General features: G+C 51.3%; 2 protein-coding genes across 2 annotated transcripts; both read right to left on the bottom strand.

Moving 5' to 3' along the window:
* Positions 1–989: 989 nt before the first annotated feature.
* Positions 990–5,035, bottom strand: BKA67DRAFT_515404 (uncharacterized protein; the record flags this gene model as incomplete). Its single annotated transcript, XM_046097724.1, has 3 exons — positions 990–1,107; positions 1,159–1,568; positions 1,622–5,035. The coding sequence occupies 3 exons, from the start codon at positions 5,033–5,035 to the stop codon at positions 990–992; spliced, it is 3,942 nt and encodes a 1,313-aa protein (XP_045959308.1).
* Positions 5,036–6,008: 973 nt separating this feature from the next.
* BKA67DRAFT_224381 (uncharacterized protein) lies at positions 6,009–18,161 on the bottom strand. Its single transcript, XM_046095583.1, has 3 exons — positions 17,843–18,161; positions 6,889–17,726; positions 6,009–6,834 (listed from the first exon to the last, which is right to left on the bottom strand). The coding sequence occupies exons 1-3, from the start codon at positions 17,895–17,897 to the stop codon at positions 6,148–6,150; spliced, it is 11,580 nt and encodes a 3,859-aa protein (XP_045959309.1). The 5' UTR covers positions 17,898–18,161; the 3' UTR covers positions 6,009–6,147.
* Between the last annotated feature and the right edge of the window lie 215 nt (positions 18,162–18,376).

Genomic DNA, 18,376 nt, shown 5'->3' on the forward strand with positions numbered 1-18,376 from the left:
TCCCGAATTCAGCCGCTGCATGCGTCGTTGACACTCGCCGTTAATACCACCGAATTAAAAGGATCTCGACTCGACAGATCGTCATGGGGTGCATTGCTATGTACTGTATGACCGAAAGCTTTTTCGCGGGGCACCGCAAACTTGTCTTCGATTCTGTGGAGCATCAGCTGATCCGCCTCGAGCTGATCTCCAGTTTCGTGGATGAGCGGGTTGCGACCTGGCAACTTGCAAGTGCTACGAATATTGAATGACATCATATCAAGAAAGCTCCAGTGGGGGGCCACCCAGTAATGTCAGGGGTACCGAGGTCGTCGGGGCCACCCCCCCAACCGTGCTGACCAACCTGCCAACCTCACGCTTTGAACCTGGTGATTGTTGGAACATAAGATGGTGGACGGGTAGAGGACCCGGTGGAGCGAAAAGCATTCGGTAGCATGCTCGCTGAATTGCGTAATCATGACTGGCCGCGCTTTGAGGCTCAAGTTGCAACCCTGGCCCGTGCTGAACAAGTTGAAAGCTCATAAAGGTTACAAGGTGGATTCCTGATGGACAACATCAACCCGCATTCAGACTTTCCAAGAATATGGAATTAGCCTTTGAGGGTTACTAAACTTAGCATCTGCTTCTAACTATAATACGGGACAGGGTGAACTGTTATGTCAAGCCCATCGATGTTTGGTTGTATGCGACTTCGTTGAACTTTCGTGCCGACAGCTTGACTGCTTTACTGTGTAGTGAACATTCTTGCCCATTGTATAAACTGCGGAGCGGAATGCACCCGTAGCCGCGTACACTCCCAACTTGAAACAAAAGAACTCTGAGGGGTATTTGCCACAGCTACAATACGCTATGTACAAATAGGTTCGTTAAATGACCAAAATCGAAAATAAGGAAAACCATGATGATGCAGCTGGTTGACGAACCAAACCCCCAAACGCCAAGCAATGCGATACTTTAGTTCGGAACAATGCAGAGCCTCCGCATGTGCATTAGATCCCTTGAACCTTTCTGTACGATGGCGGCTTCATTGCCCTTCTGATCAGTTTGCCCGCATACGGTGGTATAAGTGAAATCGCCCCAATGGCAAACACGCGCCATACGAAGCCCCTGTCCTGCGGTTAGCGGTTTATCACAAAATCGTGACTGTCAAGTACTTACCAAGTGAGAATGAAGTCTAGATCGAAATAACCACCGAGGAAAGGAACTGATCCCGCATAGAGCAAGAACGTGCCCACGATGGTTATGATCATCACCGGGTGCCAAGTCGTGATTTCCATGGCGACCATGATCAGTTCGTTCAGGACCAGGACTGTATAACTGACTGCAACCATTCTTGGCCCGTCGACCTCGGTCAGGATTTGTGATAGGCCTTGTATCATGCCGCCTTGGTAGATGGAGACAAACACCCAAACAAAAAAGGTGCGGTAAGACAGAGATTGCCCCGAGGTTAGCTCCTTGTAGAGTTCTGGATATAGATTTGCTAGGTTCTCGTCGACATCCTTATCCAGGACCAGGGATAGCACGGGAGCTGCAGTGTAGACAGTGGCATAGCCGACCATGAGCCAATCCTACGGAATGTGTTAGCTGATATAGGCTCAAGATGTGGAAAAGAACGGCTTACAATGTATAATCCTTCGGGTTCGAACTTGATCGCAATACTGTACATTGTCTGGCACACGGCAACGATAAGACCACGGTGAATAACGAACTGAGCAAGCTTGGCGCTTCGTTTGTAGCTGTTCCGGCCATGCCAGACGAGGAGCTTGGTCAGATGGCAGAACTGCTCGATCGAGAAATCCGCAGCCAGACTGGCTTGTCGTCCCTCTTTTCCAACGATACCGACACCGACATCTGCTGCTTGGATCATGGACACATCATTTCCACCATCACCGATACAGCAGACACGCTTCTTAGTATATTCACGGATGAGTTTGGCAACCTCGGCCTTTTGCGTAGGCGAGCATCGACATGCAACAACGGTTGGAAGATGCACAGCCACTGAGATGAACTCGGTCCTGAAGTGGGTAAGGAACAGAGCGAGACTTTCGCCGTCAATCAGTAGACAAGAATCAGTCTTGCTCCTGAGGAAGTCGAGATGATCCTGGGCGTTATCCTTCCTCTTCAACTTCGTGATGGTGTAGATGTACTGGCCACGTGCGACCAATTTTGAGCTGACGGCAACACAGCGGGCAGTCTCGACTTTGTCGCCAGTCAACATCCAAATCTTGATGCCCGCGTTGCGAAGGAGCTCCAGAGATGGCTTGACGTCTCTTTGAAGCTTATCCTCGACACCAGTGACGCCCAGAAGCTCAAGATCACGCTCCAGATACTCGGAGACAACCTTTTGCATCCCTGCATCGCGGCCATTAATGGCAAGAGAAGCGTCTTGGTAGCTGCTGGAAAACTCTTGATACTGCACAGCGGATAATTTCTTGCGGCCGACTACCAGAGTTCGCAGACCTTCGCGAGCCATGTTGGCAGTTTCCTCATCAAGCCAGTCATTGGCGGCGACGATAGAGGACATGACCGTGTCGGCGCCCTTTTGGTAGAACCAGATCTCAGAATTGTCCATTTGCGGCGCGTTGTGAGCTTGCTCCCAGAATTGAACGACGATTCCCATACGTTTGCCTTCCGAAGTGAAAGGAAAGACATCCAAGATCTTGACCTTGACGACTATCTTGCCAGTGTCGGTCGACTCGAGGGTCATGCTCTGTCTGTCGCGATATGCCAAACGAAGTCCAACTAATTCGGTCCACCGCACAATAGCAATTTCATCGGGCGAAGAAGCTTGGTAAGATGTCACAGTTTGGCCGTCTTCCTCTTCCGTGGTTGGAGTGACGTTATGACACAAGGCCAATGCTAGAACGACGTCACGCACTCTTGATCCGATCTCGCGTCTTGTACGGGTCGCGGTGACTCCAGCTGTTGTACTGTAAGACGACGATGGAGAGACCAGTGTGGACTCGGTAGCTGTACTGGCGAAAACATGCTTAACATATGCAGATACTTCATCCATGGCCTCATTGGCATACGACACGGTACCAACATGGATTTTCTTCATCTCCATCTCATTTTGAGTCAGTGTTCCTGTTTTGTCGCTGAGAAGATACTCGATTCTTCCTAGGTCTTCCGGAATGGTACTTGTCCGCACAACCGCCCCAGGGATACCTGGATCGCGTTGAATAAACCACGAGTACACACTCTTGCCCATATCCAGATTGACTCGCAAACTGATCGGGACGATTGTCGAGAACAAGACCAAGAATCGCATGATCTTGACGTACCACACGTTTCCTTCGGTATTGCCGAAGCCTTCCAACGCTACCAGAACGATAGATATGCCCAAAGTCAAGGCGCAGAGGATCTTGGTCAAAGCGTTGATTTCGTACTCTAGAAGACCTGTTTTCGATCGTGAGGGAGATGTCGACAGTGCGGAACGAGTCTGAGGACCGGTGTAGACGATGACTGCGAGAGTAATGGCCTGGGAAGCAATGACAGTGTTGGCCCACGCTGTATTGTCGATTGATAGTGGGGCTGAGTTGCTCCTATCATTTTGGGTGCCCTCATCCGGGTACGGGTCAAGTGCCTGCTGTCTCGATGGCATCAATTCGACAGTGCCGATGAATTCGTTCACTTTCTTATCTGGCTTGCCCCCGGTGACTCTTAACCTGACCAACTCCTCGATGGGTAGTTTCTGCGTCAGGGTAGAGGTCAATCGTAATTTCCAGTCTGTCTCACCATCCAGCTGATCGGTTCTGATAAAAGTCTCTCCATTCGAGTTACCTTCGCTGGGTGTTTGGACCTGTTCAGCCTCTTTGCCCTTGCCGGAAGCCTGATTGTCCTCGTCCGTGTCGACAAGAAGCGACTCCTCTTGGACCGTTTCGAGGTGATCAATAGGCACCGTTGAGACTTCCGTGGTCAGGCACTTGAGAATCACGACGTCTGCGGGTACGCGTTGCCCCTTGCTGAGCTTCAAAACATCACCAACGCGTAGATCTTTGGACTTTTTGCTGATCTCCTCTACATAAGACGATGGTTGACCGAGGCCATATCCCTCTGCCTGCTCCTCCTCTTCCTGGATGTCGGACAGCCTGTCGCGGTTCGAAGACCGTTTTTGGCTTTTACGCATCGACGATGACTTCAAGTTCCGCGGCGAGCGCGAGGCAGGGTAGCTCTGGCTCCCTGGTTCATCGAAGCGCAGCACTGCATATTCCTCCGAGTTGGCCTCGTTATCTCGTCTCCGCCGCGCGATATCGTCAAAAGCCTCTTTGCCCATAGTAATCATAAGCACAAAAGCTAGAGGTGCAATATATGTGCTTAGATAGCCTATCCTCAGCTGTGGAATAGCTTGGGACAAGGCTACTAGCAGGAAGTACATGTTGAAGAAGAAAGAGAACTCGTTGTATAGGGTGACGGGGAGGAAGGTGAAAGCCGTGTATTTGGCGTTGGACACGACGTTCGGGGGATAACGAGTCAACTGCGAGGATCCAACTGCTACAATTCGAGACGCCGACGGATCATCTTCCTCCTGCTCGACCGCATCTTCGTTGTCGTCTCGCGTCGTGCTGGCATTTGACATGAAGCTCGGTAGCCGGAGAGAGGCGCCCAACTTTTGCATGCTGTCACCGGCAAAGGACAGGGACCTCTTCCGTCGGGAGCCATGGGCGCCTTCGTTCAGTAAAGGGGCGTCATCGCCGGCGCTCCGGCTCCCGTCGGAATAGCGCTGTGGCTGGTCGTCTCCGTCGTCCAGCAGGCCCATGGCATCCTCGTCTCCGTCCCTGTTGTGTCCGAGGTCGCCATAGGCTCGTCTTGTCCTACCACTGGTCCGCCTCAACCCGCCCATACGAAGGTTCCGCAGCGCAATGCGCGGGGCGCGTTGTTCGGGGCTCGAGTTGCGTCCTAGGAGGTTGCTGCTCGTGCTGTGCGACGAGGTGGTGGGATCGAGCTCTTGCAGGTCTAAATCGGCATCTGAATCGGAGTCGTGGACCGGCGAATCTGGCGGTTCCGTTGCTCGATAAGGGCTTGAGGACGGCATTCCCGCGTCGGGGTCATCCCCCAGAGGAAGCACGAAGATGCTGCCTGCAGGTATGGTAGTGCTGGTGTTTCGCAAGGAAGGTTCGACGGAGGCCTATCCGAGACTAACGGGTCAGAAACGTAGACGGTCACCTCTGGGCCGGGCGGCTGTGAAGAGGCGGAGGCCGGCTGCAGAGAAAATGGGCTATGCGAAAGTAAGAGGGAGAAGGAAGAAAAGGGACTGCTGGTTTTGGTGTTTGCGATATGGTCTCTAATGTCGTGGTATTCGCCTATCGAAGGCAGTGATGTTGCATGCCTGCATGTGAGGACACTTTGGAGCTGACGAAACATTAAACTAACTGCTTTGCTAGGTGGGTGCACTGGGACATTTCGGAATCCTAGTACCCAACTTGGACTGACCAGGGGCTGTTTTCGGGGGTCCTTGCAGAGCCACGTACCACGCCCAACTACAACTACCCACGCACCACGTACTGCCTCGCTCATACATACATAACAAAGGTACATCCGTCCCACCCTCTCCTATGTATGCATGGAAGGTTGCAGGTGTCGCTACTCTAGGTTAGTGAAAGCCCCCCGCTAGACTAAGCTTAGCTAAGCTCGCTGTGGGCCACAGCTGCCATTTGTGGGTTGGTCATGCTCAATTGAATTTACTATACCGACTATACATATACAGGTAATCATCCCGTTCAAGTGCCATTTTGGTATACTTGGCGGGATTGAACGGCTGCGTTTGAGCTTCCGGGTTCGTCACATAGCAATGGAGGACAACTAGATTCTTACATCCACTCGTGGGACATTCGTCAATAGCAGGTAGCTGGCATTCAAATACCATCATGGCAGTGCTACCTTAAGAGACTTGCGCTATAATACATACAAACTTTTCCTTGTGTACAGCATTCAATGATGTGACATTTCCATACCGACCATTCGCGTGCATCGTTCTCTTCTTGAACATCGATCAACGGCGAATAATGAATAATATCGTCATCGTCAAATCGACCGTGCCTAACGCCTTGCTTCCTGAGTGAAACAAATGCACCGCAACCCCCTGCAACCGAGCAAAACAAATATGCAGATATAGGTCCAATCAAACATGAAACAAATCCGACCACATTATAGATAAGGCATCCAGAGTGCATCGCACTGTGCCAAGTTCATGGGGTTGACCGCTCTGCTGATGAGGTCAATCACCGTCTGGTTAGCCGGCAGATTGCCCACCGGACTGGCTGCCAAGCTGACCGCGCGCTTGACAATCATGTCGCAGTTGGTCTGCACCGTATCGCGAAGCTGGTTCTCGTTAAGATGCATAGCGCGATGGCTTGATGTGAACCAGAAGATCATCTCATCGCGGACGAAGAGGGTGAGGGCGTGCTCCAGCTGGAACTCGGGCTCCGTGAGGCAACGGGCAATGGCCATGATCGCGCAGCTAAAGATACCCTCGGTTGCGAGGGGACCCATCAAGGTCTGGAGGTTGGGTGTCAATCGGAACGGCACCGGCTCGGGGTTGTGGAAGAACGGCTTGGCTGGCGCCATGAAGCTCATGAGCTCAGAGCCCCAGATCTTGCCCGAGCCACGGGCGATGTTGAACTTGTGAGGATAGCGACCAGTCATGTACAAAATGTAGGTCATGAAGGTGAGAGAAGACAGCTGGTACGAGAAGCGGCGGCGGAACAACCAAAACTCCGAGAACTCGGGATATGTGGATTGGAAGAAATCCAAGGCGACGTTATGGGGAACCCACTTCTCTTGAATAGCGGTGAAGACCTCAAGACGAGCAGTGGCTGTTTGCTCCGGCTGTTTCTGATACACATTAGTGTTTGTCATCTTGTCTGAGAAACCACGTGTATAACTTACAGTTCCCTTGGGCTCGATTAGACCATGCAGCTTATCCATTGTGAAGAGCACAGGCTCATCCTTCTGCATGCTGTTGCGGCGACAGTGATCCTCGTATATGCCCTGAAGCGTGATATATGAGGTATCCTCTTGCACAATTCTTATGTGCGGGGCAAGAGGGACCATGAGAGGTAAGGTAAATTGCAAGTCGCGACGTCTGGACTCCTTGCGCTTGGCCAAGGTCTGGTTGAGATGGCGGAATAGCTGGAGGATTCTCTCCTCACGCCGACAGTGTCTAGCTGCTGGATGCTGGATGGCGAAGCAGTGGATGCTACCATCGTGGCCTCGGATCTTGATGCGCCGGTGAGAAACACCAATCGTGCGGACCAGATCAACATCGGGAAGGAAACGCTCAATGCGGATGAAGTCTTGGTTCTTGTCCTTGTGCTGCAAATACTGCCCGGGTACTTCGACGTCGTCAAACTTCTGGTATCGGAACTCACTAAGATCTCGAGAGTACTTCTCCAGTGGTTCCTTCGGGCTTCTTCGATCTAACTTCTCCTCAAACTTGTCACGCCACTTGCGTAGCTTGTGGATGTATTCGAACATCGTGGGCTTGACCGCCACAAAGTCTGCCTCGAACGATTTCTTAATATGGGCCGGGAGAACGGTCTCCGCGAAACGGGTGATATTAGTCTCCGTACCACCAGGTAACTTGACATCTTTAGCATACGATGCCGGCATTCGTGAAACATAAGCTAGTCCATCATTGAGCAAGGCCACAATCAACCGATAAGCATCCTCATCTGGTGGACATTTAAAGTACTTCTGGATTTGGTCGACCATTTTTTCCATAGACAATGCAAGTAATGGGAAAGCAGTTTTGAGGGTTGACATGATCTCGTCTGTGAGCTCCCAAGGAGGTCGCTTCTGGGGAGCGCTCGCAGCAGCACCTACATCGGCCTTTTGCTCGCCGTTTGCTACGGTAGTCGCGGTGGCGGTAGCAACAGCGGGCGCCGAAGCAGCCTTTTCATCAGCGCCTTCTGTCTTGGGCTGCACGTTGTTCTCGCCATTTGCAGTCTGAGGACGAGAAGACGACTCCGACTTTGGTTGCTGGTTCTCCTGTTTCGGTTGCGAGGGTGAGCCCGCAGGCTTGTTACCGCTAGAAGCTGCGGACTGAGCTCGTTGTCGTTGTCGCTCCTTTGCTTCTTGGTTCTTCTTGATAGCCAACATATCTTCTCTGTTTGTACGTGCTTGGAAGAACAAGGATTGTGGGTAAGACTTGGCAATCTTCAGCAGGATTGTGTGCACTCGAGGAGCCTCCTTGTGTCCTAGGCCCGTCAGAAGCTGTGGGATGAAAGTGATCCAGAACCACACTGGGGTATCGCCCTTGTAGTCCTCGAAGCCAGAGGCAATCGTGCCGTTGGCGTCATCGAGGCTGAGGAGCCAAAGGATTCTCGCAATGAGCTTGCGAGACTTGCCATCCTTGTAACTGCCGATTGCCTGAAGGTACGAGGTGAGGGCCTGCTTGGCAGAGTTGAGGTCTGATGGATCCTCCTTGAACTTGCGATCATTGAAATAACCCCATTCGGCCCATGCCTTGGCTTTGCCGATGTCGTAATACAAAGCAGTGCCGTAGGCGGCGTCTGCCTCGTCCTTTTGCTTGAGCTTTTCGAGGAACATGCCCTTGAGTGTGTAGAACTCTGCTTTCTGTTGAGCATTGAAGTAGTTGAGATTCGTGTTGTTAATAACGTCTAGTCCACTAGATAATTCGTCGGGATTCTCGTAATGGCATTTGGCTTGCTCACGCAGCTTCAAGAAAGCCTCCTGGATCTCTATGTTCGGCAAAGTGTAGATCCGGCTGAGTTGTGCAATGCAAACGTCGGGAAGATTGTGCTTCCGTGCCACGTGCGCGAACCTGTTGATGATCCAGGCAGTCTCGTGGTAGCCACGGTAGGCGAAGGAAGCACCATTAGCATTTTGACCTTGTGTCGGCAATAGGTTGAGGTACGTGCTGTTAATCAGACCGAAGATATGCTGGCGCCATGTAACAAGATCTTGCCAATCGATGATGTCGTCCCAAACATTAGGAAGCCGGTCGCGCCATGAACCCAGAAGGAGCTTAAGCTCGCCAGACTTGACGTCCAAGTTGGCCGCGGTGGTTGTTGACAAGCTGGTGCATATGATGCTTGCGTCGTGAAGCTCAACAAGCTGTTGGAAGTTGTGAAGCATGGGAATATGAGCTGCAGTTAGGCGTCCCGGCAGCTGATGCCACTTTCGGATTGAAAGCTGCACAGCTTCATCACAAACCTTGCTGAACTCTTGTTGTGTTTCCGGGGTCCTGCTGGTGTGCAGCTTCAATAAAGACATGAAGCCCTGGAAGAAAGAGCGACGAGCAGTTGGTGCATCCATGACGCCCTTGATGAGGACATCCAAGCTCTCGCGGTGGGCCAAATCCTGCCACATTTCGACGTTGCGCCAGGCACACTCGAGCAACAGATCCTGCAAATTCTCGTGCTTTGAAAAGTCTTGGAGTATGTCCCATTGCTGGAGCTTTTCAGCACACAAGACCCAATGGTCTTCCCATAGCATGTATTCGCCCTGCGAGAAGGGGATGACGCCAGTTCGAGCTTTTATCTGTGCTGCTTCGTACATTTTCTGAGCTTTGTCCCACATGCCGTTCTGCTCATACGACAGAGCAGCATTGGTCTCGACGAACTGACAACGACGGCGCCAGGTGCCATAGAACATATCATCTTCCTTGAGGTTTGAATACAGCTCAACCAAGGCGTCCAGGTTGCTCTCGCGAACGGCAGGTGACTCGACATCAGGCTTGATAGCAGCATTCTCTAGCTGGACTAATGCTGTGTACCATGCATCAAACGTCTTGGCCTCAAACTTCAGTACGTGAGGAGGGATCTTGCACTCGGGCCATGATTTAGCTGCTCCTGCCAACAAGGACTGAACTACATTCGGTCGTTTGTCGATTTGGCGAGAGTGGAAATCCTTTGTAAGAAGTGCAACCAAGCCTTTCTCGAGGTCCATCTTTTCTTCCTTCAGTGTAGCAGACCAGAACATGGGAAACAGCGTGACCCACAACTCGTTAGCCAGACTTGACTCGATGTGCTGAAGCTGAATGATAGGCTCGATGATATCGCGGACCTTGACATCTCCTACCTCGGCAACAAATCGGCGGTGATTGGTCATGAATGTGTCATACTTGTCGTCAGCCATGGCAGAGGGTTCCCGACTGTCTTTGGCATAAACACCGAAGACTGCAGAGGCGGGAACTGTCCTGAAGTCTTCATGGTGCAGCTGAATATTGGCATTTACTTCCACCGCACCCAGGAGCAGCTGAGATGCCTGGGCTAACCAGAATGAGTCCGCGAGCGTGTCCCAGTTCTGGGATGTGACGATATACGCAAGTCTAGCCGTTGCGGTCTTCGAAAGACTTCTGTCGAATATAGTCATGAACCTGTTTCTCATCTCGACATCTTGAGCTCGAGTTCCGATCAAGAAAGCATGCTCCATGCGGACTGTGAGCTCGGTACGAGTGATCTTGGGATCTTCGTAAATACGAATCACGAGCTCTAGGAACTTGGTCAGCATTGTGGTATCGCTACGATGTTCAAATGACAACATCTTGTGCAGCACAGCTGTCTTTTCCTTGAGCGTTGGCCATGTGCCCTCAGATCGGAAGACCCAGTCCTCGACCATCTCCAGAATCTTAGTGCATAAAGGAATGTGCAATGACTTCTCGACAAGAGTGGCCAGAACACTGAGGAACGGGCGGCGGTTGTCACCAAGAACCTCCATTCGCATAGCTGTAACTTCGATCGCCTTGATCATCAGCGCGGTCTGGATCTCAAGATCATATTGAGACATCTCTCCTTCCCGGGGACCTTGGTCGGCAGGTCGAACGTGCATATTCATTTGGTGAGCTTGTACATTGGTGTAATGCTGAACATGCTCTCTGGCCAGTTTCTGCTGTAGGGCCTTCATCAGAGCAGGAATATGCGGCTCGATAACTGATGGCTTCCGCTGGCCTAGTGACCACAAAACATTGACACCAGAGACATAATTGGTCGCATTGAGGGTTTCCGTGGCAATACCTGATAAGAAGGTTACAATCTCTGAGGTTTGCCCTTCAGGTTCTCCATCGGCATCGGCATCCTCCATCGGCACGTCCTCTGGCACAGCCTCAAGAACTCTTTGGACAATAGATTTCATGTCCCGCCCATCGTCGTACTCCTTGTCTGCAAAGTGTAAACAATCCTGCAGCTCGGGATTTTCGGATTTGAGGCACTTCTCGAGGACTTTCTGTACTGATGGCATGTTTTTGACGATCCACTCATCTTTCTTGGAGTTCAGGATGATTCGGACAACTTGCAACGTGTTGACAATGTTGGTAATAAACTTCTCGTCATAATTCTCCTTATCGCTTGGGTCTGCGTTGAGAATCTTCTGGGTCTTCTCGCTGGCCAAAACAACTTCGGTAACATTTGGAAACAGGTCGACTTCGAGATCGGCCCAGTATTGTTCTTGAAGCAGGTTAAACAAAAGCGTCATAGCCTTCTTGCAAAGATCAGTAGACAGGGGCGGAAGTGCTGGACCGTTTCCAGCAGCCGCATCTCTTGGCTTCGCCGAAGGTAGTGCATAACGCTCGTTGAGCTGCGCGATGAACTCGACCAGATACTTCAGCATCTTAAGTCGGAACCCGTCGGGGATCTGGAACTCTTTCACGGGAGCATTTTGTCTGGCTGTGGGAGGAGAAGAAGTCGGGCCATCAGCATCTAAACGCCGCTTTCTTGAGTTTGGCGATTCGGATAGAGCTCTGTTGGGGCTGGCGTGTTTTCCCTCTACCCGCCTCTGCTCCCACTCCCAGATGAGACTCATCATATTCAGCACCAACTTCTTACTTTCGTTGGATGAAGTTTGAGGGGCTGAGATCTTGCGCAACGACTGAATGATGAGCAGTGTAAACTTGTCACGCGACTCGTAGAAAAGACCTGGATGTCTGACGAGGAAATGGAAAATACTCGTCATTTGTTGAACATTCTGACCCTCTTCTGCAAGGATACGACGCGGAGCAATAGCCCAGACTGCATTGCGATCGCTTGGCAGTGTATTGCAGCGTTTCGGCAACACAGGCGCCATCAACTCCAAGGCTTGGGTAACTAGCGCGCGCCCTTCATTCTGGTTTGTCCTCAGCAACGAATAATATACTTGAGTAACGATCTTGGCGGGCGTGTCATAGTGTGCAATGAAGTACCCGATAACAACATAGGCAGCATGCTTGTTGATGACGTCGTCAAGACGGATGTAAGTCCAGCCAAACTTGATGATATCCTTGCGAGCATCTTGAAGAATGGCGTGATGGTATTTAACCAGCATGGCCGACAGTTGAAGCAGTTCCATGCGAGTGTGGTCAATCCCCGGTTGGGCAAGATCCTCTTGAGGGTCACCAAGGTTGATTTTCCAAATCTTTGCACTGATTGTCTCGATGATAGACTTGTCCATCAATCTTTGGGGCTTCTTGTCTTCGACTTGGTACCCATTTCTCATGATATCCATTGCAACAATCGGGTTGACAATGTTGCGCAGCAGGAACCATTTTGTCTTCTGAGTCGCTTGTTTGCTGGCATAGACGTCCAAACAGCGTAGGATGACTGATTTCCAGTAGTCGATGGAGTCGTTGCAGATGACGTATTGGTAGATGTATGAGAATAAGGAGGGTGTCGCGCGGAACTCTTCAGAAGTGACCGAGTCAACCAAGCTAAATAAAGAATCCAAGTCGGTCGGGTTCAGAGATAAGGCTTTGGTGAACATGCCCATCAGCTGGTCAGCTGCTTGGTCAGCGGGAAGCCTCAGGCCAGGCGGCAATTGATTGGTTCGGAGCTGGCGTTCGAGTTCCTTGCCAGCTTTGGCCAACCAGCTCATGGTCTCCTTGCGTTCCATCCAGCCAAGGTTGCTAGAGGCCTGGGTCAAAGAGTCAAGAATGTTGACTGTGTTCACGACAGCAACGAATCTAGTCTCCTTATTGGCATTGATAGCGCTATTGCAGAGGTTGATAAGTCCTTCTACATTGGTGGCTGCGTGGTCCCGAAGAGGCTGGCTGTCCGGATCCATCAATACCTGTGCCAAGAACCTGCCATACTTGATATCTTCGATCTTGCCAGCCAGGTTGGCCCAGACTTCCTGCGGGTACCGATTCAGGTATTTGTACAACGGAGGTCGGAAGGGACTGTATTGTGTCCTCCTGAGCTTGTCCTCTAGTTCCAGTACCGTATCGATGAGGCGCTCTTTGAATTGCTCAGCCGCTGGTGGAAGCAGGTGGAAGATGTTGAACACTGCAGCAATGACCTTCATTGCAGTATGCTGCTCGAAAAATGTGAAGGAGATTTGCTGAAGGAGGTTGCCATCAGCCAAGACTTTGATGTGATCCAGAAGACGAGCACCTATCTCCACCTTGAAGTACGTCGTCAGTAATCGTAAGAGTCTGGCTAGATTCTCGAGACCATGAGTAGTCAAGCGCTTGGGATCTTGTAAGTTAGCAAGGACAGGCCTCAACCCTTGCTGGAGGAGATCTTTAGGCAGCTTGTTAGTGTGGGACAATACTGCTTTGAGAGATTCATTCGCAGCTTCGATTGTGGGTTTTGACTCGGAGTACAGGCACTTGAAGAAAACGGACACTATCTTCGTCCGCGTGGGGTTGTTTTGACCCTTTGAGAAATCGTCAAAGCCCATAGCTTTGCTGAGAATCTTGATGCAAGCAACACGAAGGTTCACTATCGACTCGTGCGTTCTGAACTCGGCGGGCTTACCAGCCAATGATTCGTCCGTAGCATCCGCCAGAGCTAGTGACTCCATGAGAAGGCGGTTGAGGGAATCATCAAAAACGACAAAATCATTTTTGAGGCCCATGTAGTATGTTACTGCATCAATATAGCCGATTTGCGTAGAGAAAGGCAAGGCTCTGAGTGGCTTAGGATAGATTGAACCCAACAATCGATCCTTGTAGGGCATAAGGATCTCCCACAACTCGGAGTTGGTCGCTTTGGCGATGATTTCCAATGCCCGCCGTGCTGTCTCGCGTACATGCCTGTTCATATGGGCAAGTTCATCGTTGAAAAGTATGCAGATCTGTGCCATATGGTGCTGTGGCTTTTGCTGAGGCTGACCTGGGGTTGGGACTGCAGGCTTGCAATCCTCTTTCGTAATATTCTTGGTGAGACGTCGCAGAAGCAATTCGAGGGTGTCCTGGGCCGAGCACCTGGTGTTTTCAGGAAGGTCTTGAGGCATATCTTTGATCACGTACATGAGAGCGCGGATGAGCTCGATTCGTCTTGCACTGACCCAAGTATCCCCAAGGTCAAATTCTGTCAGGATATACTTGATACCCAAGCTTCCACCCGTCTTTGTGAACCACTCCTCTTCATAGCATCCATGGCAGAAGACTTGGCAGAGATGAGTGAAGAGTGGGAGCCGCCAAACATGATTTTCGGAACCGAAGATCGTGACCGTCGAATCATAGATCGCTCGGATCGCCCGGAAACCGGCGTCTCGTACTTCGGTCAGATCTGAGGCAAGCGATTCGAGGATTGCATCGCACAGAGTCCGTGTTTCGATGAACAATGGACCTTCGCCGTTGGTGACGTCGAAGGGGCTATTGGCTCGCTTCCAGTCAACTAGACCACGACCAACCTCGATGATGGTGAAGTGCTGACATATGTTAATCAAGAAGAGATCTGCCTCATCCTGAAATTCCGGGATGGATTCAGCAAATATTATCGCCTTCAAGAGCCGCTTCATAATATTGTCCTCTTCGTCCTTCTTGATGACAGACCTCTCGCGCTCCGAGATGTTGAATGGTGAAAAGTCGTGGTCAGATTTCCTAGCCACGAGGTCTTGGGCTTGGAGTCGAACAAGTCTTGGGAGGTCCTCTGGCAGGTTGTCTAGGCCGACGCGCAACTTGATCTGAGATTTGATCAGTTGAAGTGCCTGCTTCTTATAGTACGCCTCCTGCTGCTTGTTGGCGGCCTTGGACGGCTTTGGTATTTCGGTAAGCTTGCGAATGGCGCAGTCGATGCCAAGATCGGATCGAAACGCGCGATCTTTCTTTGAGCCGATCAGTCGCATATCAAAGCTCGAAGGATCATCGGCGTAGCGCTGGTAGGTGACCGGTAGTGCATCGGTCATGAACTTTCGGTTTCTGCCGCCAAGCTTTCCCAGGATGCGCATCGTTGTGTGTGCGTGGAAATGGCTGTAAGGATGAGGCTTGAGGTGCTCAAACAGAGCATTCATGAGCTCCTCGATAACAGGGGCCATGATGGGGTCCAGATAGTCCGCTGTGAGATTATCAACACACAATTCCAATGTGCGAAGCCCCTGACCGACAAGGTCGGTGCCAGCTCGCAGCGCTACTACCAAAGGTCTCATGAGGAAGCTTAGATGTGGTAGGAGATTGCTCAGCCGTGCTGGGACGGTCAAACATAGCTCAACGTAAAGATCACGTTCCGTAGATTTGCGCGCAGCCATGAGCAGAGTGTTGAGTACGTCGAGCAACATCTCAAGCAAAGGCAATATCTGCTTGTAGAGGTGCTCAAATTTGCCTCCTCCAATACTTCTGAACAAAGACCGCAGCAGCAGGAAGTAGTTCAGCGGCTCCTCGGCTCTGGTGGATAGCTCAATCGACTTGGTAACAATGTCAACTACGTGTGGCAGGAGTACCCGCTCGTTCTGATCCGCGAAGAGCGTGACGGCCATAAAAGCCAACTTGAACAGACGAAGAAGGATACTAGACTTTCTGACATCGGCTGACCCAACATCGTCGATATGTTCCATCAAGAACTTCAGGAGCATACCACAGAAGCTAGGCGATGTCGCCTCGCTTGCAAGGAAGAATTGCGGGATATGCAGAAGCGCGGTATGCTCGAAGATCATCTCGTAGAGACGCGGAATTTCCTGCTGAAAGACTTCGTGGAAGGTCGCAGGGTCGATGCAGTGGAAGACTGTGGCGAACGTTTCTAACAGGTCTTTCTCCTCCTTACTGCTCGAAACCATGTAGAAGTTGGCCATGTACTCGACTGGTGATGCATATGTTGATTCAGAAGCGGGTTTCTCAATCTCGTAGTACCGAAATACATATGCTCCCTCGCGGAAGAGCTTGACGATCACCTTGACCTCTTCGGCAGAGAACCCATACGACACCTCTTGCCAGTGTGCTGGTGCGTTGTCCGGGTTAATTTGATTCGGCCCATTGCATGCCTTTAGCTGATAGAATGTATTCTTAAGACCATTCATAAGGTTCTTGAAGAGGAATTTGTTGTCAACAACTGGATCGGCACCCCTGTCCCTCGGGTTGGATGTCTTGATCGGCATGGCAGTGAAGATGTCCGTCTCATCCCACTCGGGAGCGGACTCCTTATCCGCCAGGTAGGAGTCTGCAACCTGATCCTGGGCCTGTTGCTGATAAAGCTTGGACAATTTGACCGCATTCGGATACTGCCTGTTCATCGCTGCAAATTTATCGCCGATGGCATTCAATATGGTCAGCAGATAGTGCCTAGCATCGACCTTGTTCTGCATCTTGGCAATGCATTCTGCCATGTTCAGAAGGAGCTTCGCACTCATGGTTTGGAAACTGGTACCAGGGAAATTGTCCTGCAAATTCCTGGTGTAGACCTCGACGGTCTTTCGAATCTGCTCGGGGGACAAAGCTTCTCGCACATGGTGAATGAGATCTGCCAGCATACTGTATGCTAAAGGCCTCATGGTATCGTAGACAGTCAAACCGTCGCCTATCAAGGTCTTCTCCTCCAAGAGCTCGTCGATCTTGGGCAGGAAGATCTTCCTAAAGTTGAAGTTGATGATGTGGCGAATGGCAACCAGGAGCTCCTTGCGAGCAGCCGACTTTTCTCTGGGGCAGTCTTGGAGCAGCCGGACCACGATATCCGGCAGGGTGGGAAGAAAATCAGTCAAGTGACTTGAATATTGCCTAAGTAGATAAGCCAGAAAGCTCATGGTCTTGACCTGTGCTGTGATGAACTCTCCGAACGCGGCTCGATTTTTTATATTTGGGCTGACTCCGGCGAAGGTCTGTGCCTTGGCCTTGGCTTCGGCATGCGCCTGCTCTTGAGCTTTCGCCTGAAGCAGCAAGACGGTTTTGATCAGAGGCACAAATAACTTGACGTTCTGTGGTATTATGCTTCGATAGGTCTGGAAAACGGAGACGACAATGATTGGACATTCTGAGAGAACCTTGAACGACTGTATGCCTTTCAGCAGGGGTCGAGTCTGCTGTTGTAGGTCTTGACCAAGGTCCGTGACAGAAGCCACAGGCGAGCCTGGTCTTGGCGACTGGAAGTTGGTTTGTGTGCTACCGGGGGTGGAGGGTGCCCCCGTTGCGTTGGGCGGACCAACGCTGCTGTCGAGTTGTTCCCGGACATTGCGCTCTGTCTGCTCGAACAGGTCCTGTATCAAGGTGAGAAACGGTTGAACCTTGCTCTGGAGGACCTTGTGCTGGTGGCGCATTATGTCCGATATGATCTTGACACATAGTGTCGCATTGTCTTCGTTGTCGTTCTTGACAAGACCCATGAGCAGTTCGACGACCTCCTCGGCGTACGATTCGAAAGGTTCGGGCGAGCTCTGGTGTGTGGGCAGGCGATGCAGGATCTCGAGCACGCAGTTTCGGAGCTTCTGCTCGACCGATGTGCTTTGAAAGACGCACTGCCCCCGTAAGATGTTCAAGAACGGGGGCATGGTCTTCTTGAGGAACGTCGAGTATGCCGGGCTGTTGGTGTAATGGTCGAGGGTATCGCGCAGACTGGTGGCGGCATCGAGCTTTGTCTTCAGTTCTGGGGGGGAGAGTATTGTGGTCAGCACCTTTGCAGGGCACATCAAGGTGTGCAATGCGCCAATGGGCATTGGAGACAGGTCGGTCGAATTGGGGGAGGTGCAACACCAGTCTTACCTGTATCCGCTATGCTCAACCGCCTGACGATATCTTCAAATACGGCGGCGGCCATGATCGCGACTACTGCGCAATGGCAGTGACGTACTTATTTCAGACCATGCACCAAGCACCACGCATCAATCAAACAATGATACTACCTCCCAGGCATCAGCAGTCTCTATAACACCACGGAGTCGTCGGGCGGAGAATGAATGTGCCCCCGATGGTGGGGGTGGGCTGGCTGGTGTGCGGTGTGCGGTGCGCGGTGCAGGGAAGGCAGCTTCGGTTTCGCGACAAGATTCGGGAGGATGGTCGATTCGATGGAGCCCAGATTAAAGAATAAATATAGCAGGTCCGAAATGTGCCTTCTACAGCGTCTAAAGCGTGCCAAATGCCGAACGAAAGAAAGGCGAAAGTTGGGGTATCATAAATGCATGAACTGTAGGAAAGGCGACCTGGACGAGGCTCGAGGCTGTCGAGACTTGTACAGCAGAGCGAGTGTGTAGATAAGTTAGAACGCGAACTGCAAAGAGAATCGAGCTCGCATCCAGG

The sequence above is a fragment of the Truncatella angustata genome (assembly GCF_020726525.1).
Source record: "Truncatella angustata strain MPI-SDFR-AT-0073 chromosome Unknown BKA67scaffold_3, whole genome shotgun sequence".
In the NCBI taxonomy this organism is placed as follows: domain Eukaryota; kingdom Fungi; phylum Ascomycota; class Sordariomycetes; order Amphisphaeriales; family Sporocadaceae; genus Truncatella; species Truncatella angustata.

Coding starts and splice junctions, on each gene's coding strand:
- BKA67DRAFT_224381 (XM_046095583.1), bottom strand. CDS start 17,897: ATGGCCGCCGCCGTATTTGAAGATATCGTCAGGCGGTTGAGCATAGCG. Junction 17,727..17,842: donor GTTGAGCATAGCGGATACAG/GTAAGACTGGTG, acceptor TCTCCCCCCCAG/AACTGAAGACAAAGCTCGAT. Junction 6,835..6,888: donor TAATCGAGCCCAAGGGAACT/GTAAGTTATACA, acceptor AATGTGTATCAG/AAACAGCCGGAGCAAACAGC.